Genomic DNA, 9712 nt, shown 5'->3' on the forward strand with positions numbered 1-9712 from the left:
GGGTGATCTCGCGGGAGCCGTTTCCCGGGGTGGGGGTGGTCAGGGCCCCGGGCCCCCAGGCACGGTATGTCACCTCTGCTTGTTCTCCTGGGGCGCAGGCACCAACTACGACTACGTGCGCGAGTTCAAAAGGAGCACGGGAACCTGGCAGCACACCAAGCCCCTGCTGCCCTCCGACCTGCGCCGCACGGGCTGCGCGGCCCTGCGCATCGCCAACTGCAAGCTGTTCCGCCTGCAGCTGCAGCAGGGCCTCTTCCGCATCCGCGTGCACTCGCCGTGACGCGCGGCCGCGGGACGCGCAGCTGCTGACCTCGCGCCGGCCTCCGTGCGGTAACGCGGGTGGTTTTCTAACGCTTTGAAGCCTGGGCTTCAGCTCTTGTTCCGGAGAAAACGTAAACTGCTGGAAAAAAAACTACCGAGCGGGGGGAATCCGTTTCTCCCGTAGGTGTGTCCCTAGACCAACCGGGGCTAGTCAGTGTCCGAAGAAAAGGGAAGTGGGAATCCTATCGTGTAAAATATGGAAGTTAAAGCCCTAAGGTGCATTTTCCCCGAGGGGATCTCCTGTCTGACTGACCGGTGTGTTCAAGTACCTGGCTTTGGTTGGGGGAAAAAAAAAATCCGTATATGCAAATCAACATATCCAAACATACCGGAATTGCTTTTCCACTGCACTTGGAAGGAGATATTATGCCTAACTCTGCCCAACCATTAAGGGTTTGTGCCTAAAAATGTTAGTTTGGACTCAATGCCAGTTAGTCTCCATTTAACTACTAGTTCTCCATCCTAAGAATCTTTTTTGAACTAAATTATGATGAATCAAAAAACTAAGATAAAATTTCTCTTGTATGACATTCTATCTTAGTAATCTAAAGGGTCAGTAAATTAAGGAGTCAGGTGGCAGCCCTCCTGTGACTTTAAAGGAAGTTCTAACTTCTGTGTGATTTCAGATGAAGATGCGGCAAGCTGTCATGTCTGGGGTTGAGAAGGATCTCCTGCAGTGCCATTCTTCCTTTTCAACTAAGCAGAACCATTTTATAAATCTGAGGACATTAGTAAGTAGGAGATTTTATAAAAGAAGGACCCGAGTCGGACAAATAATAAAGGTCTGCTATGACCAAAAAAGAAAAAAAAAAAAAAGGTCCAGAGAAAACATATAGGGATCAAAAACTTACAAAAAAAAAAAAAAAAAACCTGCCTGAAAGCACACAGTCTTGTTTACTACTGTCTAGGGTTTGAAAATGTCTTAGAATGCGAATCCATGGTAAGAATCAAGCCTTTGTAGCAGAATTTTCTCAATGCCGTTCACTAGTACGAGTTTCTGACAAATTACATAACAAGTAAAGTTTGGCTGGTAGAATAAACTACCTCAACTTAATTTCATTCTGTTCATAGTAGAGCAAATTAATCCTTTCCTCCTTCCCTCTCTCTCCGTGTCAACCCACATTGACCCCACTTCCCGTGGGGGGAAAAAGTCTAGTCATTCGTGGCACTTAACCTTGTAAGATACTTTGTTTTCCATTTGAATTATGCCACTTTCATGTGAAACCAGGGACTTCAAAGTGACTTTATCATTTGAAATTTATGCAATATCAGGTTTCTAATCAATATAGAGGTCTTTATTTCTAATTGTTTTCTACAGCTTTTTTTTCCCCTCCCTCTTAGTATGTGGCTCTAAGAAGCAGCATTTAGTCTTAGAGATTAACGAACATATCCTTTGGTTATAAATTTGAGAATAGGAATTTCTTCTGGAAACTTCTGCCTAGAATGTTCGTATGCTTTTCACATGCGTATGAAACATCACTTGCGTTCCTCCACCCAGGGGCAGTAGAAGGGGCACCTGTGGGCAGTTTTTTTTCTTCTACTTGTTAGAAGTCAATCCAGTGCTAGAAAAGGTCGCTGAGCAGCCTTGCTGTGGGGATTCTGAAGAACGCTGTGTGCACGTTCGCTCTCCATCCTGGCAGAAGACGCGGGTCACAGAGGCACGGGGTTTCCATCTCCTCTATCAGAGGCACGAGGCCACTCACGTAGCAGATCTGACCCCTAAGTCAAAGCCAGCCTCTGTGCTTCGTGCCGTGTACCAGTCAGCTGTTGTCTGCACGCTTTCCCCAGGATGTCTTGGATGTCTTTTAATCAAGGCAAACTACATGGCCACTACAAAGAAAGAAAACTTTCTTTGTACAACTAGATGTTAATTTTATGGGAAATAAACTGCCGAAAGAGTGGGTTTTCTTTGGTAAAATGCCCCGTACAGAACAGAACCTTAGCCTTCAGAAGCCACCACTGAGGTACATTAAAGTGGTAACCGATGTCCTGTTAAAGCTGTGACAGTCAGCAATTCTCTTTTCTTTAATTTCTGAAGTTTAAAGTTCTTTCCAGGCTACGCCAGGCCTCTCCAAGGAGACAGTTCATTGTTCAGGAGTGAATGAGTCCCTGTTGCAATACATCAGTGCCTGCATGACTTGGTCAATTCATTTTATAAAAGTTTTATTATTATTTAGTTCATTGACACTGTAGCTGCAAAAGTTAGGTAATGTTTTCTAAAAGTAAATTTGCCACATAATATGGGATGCAATAACCAACAAAAGCTGCTAAGTGCCAAACTTATTTTATTATATATAAATATAAAAATATCACATTGAAGTTTCGAGATGTATTTAATTTTATTATGTTTCAAAATGAATCATGACTTTCTTGTAAATCACGGTTACATCAGTATTGTGAAGTAAATTTGAACTCATTTCATGCAGGTTTGTGTTTTAACCATCCACTTATGCCTTGAAACATCCTTTCTTGGTAAATTTTTGATATTTCTTTTAACAGAAGGCACTTTTACCAGGTGTATGTTGAAATTAGCGGCTAAAGATAGATCTTAAAATTTTAAATACAATATCTTGGGGGGAAGTGCAATTTATTTTCATTATCCAAGTTGTCTCAGGTTAGAGTAAGTGAATATTGAAAGGATTTCTTCTAGGCTACAGTCTAAAGTAGGTTTGTTTGTTTCTTTGTTTAATACATCCAAACATAGTTGTTGGTTTTTTTTTTCAAAGATTTAAGTGTTTAATTTAAAATGAAGTTTAAAAATTTTTTTTGATAGTGCTTATCCTGTGAGAGATAAAAGTGTGTATGTGTGTGTGTGAGGGGGAGAGAGAGTGTGTGTGTGTGATGTGATGTGGTATGTCTGTTTATATATGTTTACTTTTGGAATTCTCATTCCAAACTACATATATTATTGTCTCCTGGTGCTTCAGAGAAATTCTTGAGCCTCTGGCCCTTCAGCTTATACTACTGTGTTAAACTCATGTTGAGTGAATATATTGATGTATTTGTAGTTTGTAGTAAGTTTTACTTGCCATTTGCATTTCTTTTTTTTAGCATAGTAAAAACAGTGCTTACCAACTCATAGTTGGTATACTGTAAAAATTTGGCCTAAGAAATTTCTAAATTCATCGTTCCTTTCACTAATCTGTTCTTTGATCGCCGTCAGGAGTTGATAGTTAAGAGTAGGCTTTTTTCAAACTGTGCAGCAACCAAAAAGGAATATTTGGGGGATGTTGGACAGTATACTGTTTGTCTTGAAGTATTGTCTCACCTTGCACTACCACTTTAGTGATGGCACTTTCTTCAGTGACACTTTGAAAGTGCCATTTTGTCCTTTATGAGCGGGGAGTTCCCTGGGCGATGCACCGGAGATACATCCTTTGTATTGACGGGGTAAAGACAGGGCTCCTTTGCTGCAGCACTGCAGTTACTCAGGGTAGCAGGTTAGGGTTCTAGAGAAATGTGTTAGCTGCCTTGGTCCATTGGCTTTCTGCCTGGTGCGTTCTTCCTACAGTGTGCCAGACCAGGGATCCCCCAAAATTTTCCAAGGAGCTCTAAAAACACTACAGTATTACCTTCTAGAATGTTGGCTCTCCTGATTCAAGAGGAGGCTGCCTGTGGTCAGATGAAGACATGGAACTGTCCAGGGAAAGAATGAGGTGGCACTTCCACTGCATCAACTTTGAAGGTGCTGGAACCCCCTTACAGAGCACCCAGTGGAAGGGAAGGGAAGGGTGAGGCTGCTTGGATTCAGGGGCTGCCCTTTGTGCTCTGAGAGAAGTGATCCCGCTTGGCACAGAAAAGCCCGCCCTGGGTTTAATCACCAGTGTTGATTGAGCTCCTATTCAGAATTCTGCTTGGGCTTCTGAGGAGCATCACAGGGAGGCAGGTGAAATACGGACCTCCCTCTAGACTGTAAACTCCTCGTGGGAGGGACCCTGCCTTAGTGTTCTGCTAATCCCAGTGCTTGGCACACAGTAGGTAGTCATTTATTATGACCAATGAATATAGTGTCCTTGCGATCCAAGTGACATTCTTCACAGGATTGAAAGTGACTTGCTTTTAAGTGAGATTTTTAAATGAGAAGCTTTGTATACAGATGGGCCGGCCTCCTAACATAGAGCCGGAAACCTAGAGAATAAAAAAAGCAAAGTGCCTGACCTGTATTATGCACAGCTCTGTGGTCTGTTTGTGCCATGGGATTTTTGAGACCCTATCCTCAGAATTTAATAATGTCTATCACATTTAATTTTTTTTTCACTGTTTTTTATTTGGGGCTCAGAACCTTCCCAGAACATACTCTTTGACCCTGACTTGCCTGTGATAGGTGCACTGCTCTCTGGTGGACAGAAAGCATCCCGTAGATACACCTTCATTGCCCACTTCAGATGTGAATGGAAACCAAATTTGGGATCCAGTCTTTGGACTATCATTTCACTGTTCAGCCCATTAGAATATCACTTAATATTATAGGCAGGCAAGTATTTTAATCATATAAGAATCACTTAGAGTGTAACTTAAACTCCCAAATATATCCTTTACAAGTTACACAAATATAAACTAAAAGATCTTTGGTTTTCTTTGTCAGTTAGCTGTGGGAAATTTAAGAATTTACTGAAGTCGTAGGAGCCGAGGTAATAAGGATTTGCGTTTGAGAGAGAAGCTGTTTTTACTTTGAAAAGCTGAAGCTTCACTTACCCTTCGCTTTCTTACCACATTTAAGGGAAAAGATACTGTGTCTTAGAATGTTGAGGAAAGCATTTTTCTAGTTTTCTAGCAATCCGTGAAGTATTCTTTGGGGCTGGTTCAGAAATGATAGAAGTTTACGCTACACGGGTGAGGAGTGTGGCACACTTGCTGACGTCTGAGGAGAATGTGAGCTCAGGTGAGCTGCCCTGCTGTTGCCAGTGAGATTGAGCTGGTGGCTTCATCTGTTCTTTTTTTTGGTGGGGGGCAGGGCACACCACCTAGTAAAACTTCTAAATTTTTTGTCTTTTTTCAGAGGTAATTCTATTGTTTTAATTTTAAACATGTCTCAACTTTGTCACATTGTAATATGTGACATGTGAGAACCTCACATGTAACCATATCTCCTCTGGTCTGATTCATACCCTTTAGGAAAATTAGTTCTTGCTCAGTTCTACATTTGAAGTTCTCTAAGTGGAAGGACTTTTAAACTCCTTCCCTTTCTTATGAAATTAAATATCTAATTTGTTGTTGAGTCACTAAGTCTTGTCCAACTCTTTGCAACCCCATGGACTGCAACACGTCAGGCTTTCCTGTCTTTTAATGTCTCTCAGAGTTTGCTCAAATTCATGTCCATTGAGTTGGTGATGCTGTTTAACCATCTATCTCATTCTCTTGCCCCCTTCTCCTCCTGCCCTCAGTCTTCTTACCCAGCATCAGGGTCTTTTCCAATGAGTCGGCTCTTTGCATCAGGTGGCCAGAGTATTGGAACTTCAGCATCAGTCCTTCCAATGAATATTCAGGGTTGATTTCCTTTAGGATTGACTGGTTTGATCATCCTTCCAGTCCAAGGGACTCTCAAGAGTCTTCTCCAACACCACAGTTCAAAAGCATCAATTCTTCAGTGCTCAGTTTTCTTTATAGTCCAACTCTCACATCCATACATGACTGCTGGAAAAACCATAGCCTTGACTGTATGGACCTTTGTCAGCAAAGTTATGTCTTCACTTTTTAATACACTGTCTAGGTTTGCCATAGCTTTCCTTCCAAGGAAAAAGTATCTTTTAATTTCTAATAACATTTAATATCTAATAACATTGCTTAATTAGCTAGTGAGACATATCCATTGCCTTTTCTTTTTCCTGTTGAGATAAAAAATAATCTAAAATTGCTACTCAACTGAAATTTGGGCTGATTTTGATATTGGTGTCCCCAAGGCCCAACAGAATTGTTGCAAATTCTTAAATCACTGTGATTTGAATTAGAGAGGATGCAAGGGATGAAAGCCCTCAGAGTCTGGGTACACACTGCATAAGATAAAGTGGGGAAGACTTAGCTACTTCTGTGACCCAAGTAAATGGCCACTTCAAATAATTCAGACCCCAAGTGGCTATAGGTTCATCTTTCTGGTTGGTGAATTATATTTATTATAACTTCATTTTTAGCATTTCAGTAGTTTTTAAGGACTTTATTTGTATTCCTCTCACTCATCAGTTACAAGGTGTACCTTAGAACCTTGAAGTACACTTTTTCAGGTTACACAGAGGAACTTGGTTCAAAGATGACTGTACAAATAGTTTGCTTCATCACGTTTCCTGTTTAATTGGATGAGAATCACACATGCACTTATTCCCTTGTTCTTCGTGTTTATAGGAAAAACTGTTCTCAGCTGCCTCATTATGTAGTGCTGTGCTTGATCCCCTGCCAATTGAGAAGAATTCAACACATTCTGTCCTTTAACAAAAGCCTGGAAGCAAGCAGTAAGCGGCCTTGAGGAATACAATTCTCTAAGGCGTAGTTTCCATTTTACTTTTAATCAGGAGGAACAATAATTCTCCTAGAGCTGCTGCATAGTGATTACTTGAAACTCGACTTGAACTTTAAAGAATCTTTACAAGGCTGTATTTTCGTAGCGTAGAAAAGTAGTATGTTTAAACACCACTGCTGTGTAAAATAGTAGGCTTCATTGCCATGGTCATCACAGCAGATAGGAAAACATGTCTGTAATTTGACCCAATGTTTGGGATTCAGATGCTTGGGGTTAACTGTTCTTCATATTCGATAAGGTGCTAGTGGGAGCAGTTTAAGGATCTAATAGGTGTATTTTCATGAGTTTGTTTCCCAAGAATCTTACCTTTGCTGAAAGTATAGGGCTCATGAAGTTCCTCTGTTCTGATAACCTGGGGTTTTACAGTGAAACTCTCAAAGTGTGGAGTTGAGTTGAGCAAACAGCACAGAACTGCATTATACTTAAAATCACAAGTGATCGGATTTGTCTGGTGTGTCAGTGGAATGTCCCCAACTTCCTCCTGGACAGGGTACACCTGGGCGCTGTCCTCCCCAGCAGCTCCCAGGTCCTTCAGTTTTTGTAAACAGACCTTCCCTTCTGGGGGTGATTTCTTATTAGGAATTACTTAGGACCCCTGATGGCCAAAAAGAGTTATGCCCATTCCTAAAAACCTGGCATACTAGGAATAACTTACATACCAGGTAAAATCTAAAACCTTCACTGTCCCTGTGCATTAATAAGATTTAATGGTTAGGCTTGTGCTTTTCATACTAAAGGGCTTGCTCCCCTCATCAGGATTCTGGCAAAGTTCTCAGGTGGATCTAGCCGTGGGCCGTGCCCACTTTTTGGTTTCCAAGAGAGCCGGGGTTCACCCCCGGAAAGCCCCAGGCTTCCTTGGTCGTAATGATTTTGAGGAAATTGTAAACATTCTCTGTACTGGCCAGGCGAACCCAGTGGTTGTGAGCATGCGTGGGCGTTGGGGGCCCAGTGCATGCTGGGTGTAAAGATGGCTCCCACTGCCGCGTGCCCCTCGAAGCCCACCACCCCAGAAGCAAAGGATGGGTGTTCACCTGCCCGGGTTCCTGTGGAGAGCCAGCAGAGTAAGGAAGGTGAGAGCTAGGCGCCTCGAGCACAAATTGGGGGTGATTGGGACCTCGGCTGCAGTTGCCGCCCGTCTCAGCCACAGTCTTCGCCCCTTGCTCAGTATCCTGGCCTCAGAGCTTTCTTCATGCTCGCATCTGCCGCCACATGATGCACAAGCAAATACACGTTCCCTTTTACAAGATGCATATTTTTTGGATCCGTCATACCACTCTCCCGCTTCTCTAAAACCTGGAATTCAGGGTAATTCTAGACAGTGGAAACACCCCAAGATATGTGTTTAGGATATTTAGAGTGGTTACAAATATCCTTTGTTTCAGGGTTTGCCTGATGAAGTACTCTGCTGCTGCTGCTAAGTCGCTTCAGTCGTGTCCGACTCTGCGACCCCATAGGCGGCAGCCCACCAGGCTCCCCAGCCCCTGGGATTCTCCAGGCAAGAACACTGGAGTGGGTTGCCATTTCCTTCTCCAATGCATGAAAGTCAAAAGTGAAAGTGAAGTCGCTCAGTCGTGTCCGACCCTTAGAGACCCATGAACTGCAGCCTACCAGGCTCCTCCGTCCATGGGATTTTCCAGGCAAGAGTACTGGAGTGGGGTGCCATTGCCTTCTCCATGAAGTATTCTAATAATATTTAAAAGTTTCTGGAACTTGAATTTTTCTTTTTTTCCCTAAAATATAAAAGGTAGTAGTCAATGCTAGTCAAATGATATTTTCTATGTTTCAGTTTGAGATCACTAGACCTAAACTACTTCTCTGAACTTGGGTGTTGTGTGGAACCTAAAGACAAACTTTGTGGTGGTGTGTAGAACTTCTTTACCTTCAACTAAAAAAGGGTTATTTAACAAAGTAATATCAAAAAAAAAAAAAAACCAAAACAAAGTAATATCAAAAGTGAGCTACTTAATCCTTTTATAAAGTCACTTCCTTTCCAGTTCAGATTATGGACTTCTGGATTTAGTGGTACGTGACTTATCCAGCTTGTTTTGATTTCAATAAGACATTTTATAAAGTCATTCTTGATATTTTTGTGATTGAGAAAAGGAAGTAGAAATAGGTTTAAAGGAGCTGAGAAATAGGTGCTATTGATGAGAATGGGCCCTTGTGTCCACACGGATGGGAATAATCGAGCAGTGTGTATTCTTAATGTTTTCTTTAATAACGTATAAAAATACAGATGACAGAAGCATTGCGTGTTAGGTGCTTATTTTACAGTCTAATAACATGGCTAAATATAGTCTTATGTCCAGATTCACAGAAGACAGTTCCCAGTTGAAAGGGAAAGAAACAAACTGTGGGATGGGGTGGGAATCACTGATAATTTGAACGTACGCCAGCTGTTTAAAGTAGTGCCCTTGTCTGTGTGTAGGGGCTGGTAGTCGGACGAGGAAGTCTGTTTTGTCCACCCGCTGCACTGATGGGCCCTGGGAACCAGCATCCAGGAGGATGACAGCCAGGCTGGCGGGCGCTCTGGAAGCTCTGACAAGAAGCTCTGGAGGCCCCAGGCTCTGGCCTTGCTGGGCTTTAGAAGAAGCAGGTGTGCGTGTCCCAGACCACTGCCTCCTGGCTCAGGCCAGGAAGCAGAAACTATAGAGGTAGAATGTTTCTGTCACTCGTAGAACTTTCTAGAGTTGCCTCATGATAAACGGGGTGCCTCCTGTGGTTTTGAGCGCTCGGCTCTGAGGATCACCCCAAAGCTGCCCTCTGCAGCTGTGTCTCGTGAGTATGATGGAGTTAGCCAGGGGGGTCTTGGATGGTGTGCAGATACTGTCACAGGCTCCAGAGCTTGGAGGTTCTGTGAACAGTTTAGTTTAAAAAAAA

The 9712-nt window shown here is 42.6% G+C and overlaps 1 protein-coding gene across 3 annotated transcripts in view; it reads left to right on the forward strand.

The window, feature by feature from the left end:
* The window catches only part of GAN (gigaxonin), a 52268-nt gene extending 43483 nt beyond the window's left edge, over nucleotides 1–8785 (forward strand). The window contains exons 11-12 of one of the 3 annotated variants that reach the window (XR_011561415.1): nucleotides 99–330; nucleotides 948–8785. Coding sequence is in view for 1 of the 3 variants with exons in the window: in XM_019979870.2 (XP_019835429.2) it covers nucleotides 99–280 (182 nt within the window). In the remaining 2 variants the exon portion in view is untranslated. Of the gene's footprint in view, nucleotides 1–98 lie in introns of all 3 variants that reach the window. The other 2 variants (XR_011561414.1, XM_019979870.2) reach the window with 2 other exon arrangements.
* The last annotated feature ends 927 nt before the right edge of the window (nucleotides 8786–9712 follow it).

Source organism: Bos indicus, chromosome 18, assembly GCF_029378745.1.
Source record: "Bos indicus isolate NIAB-ARS_2022 breed Sahiwal x Tharparkar chromosome 18, NIAB-ARS_B.indTharparkar_mat_pri_1.0, whole genome shotgun sequence".
Taxonomy (NCBI): Eukaryota; Metazoa; Chordata; class Mammalia; order Artiodactyla; family Bovidae; genus Bos; species Bos indicus.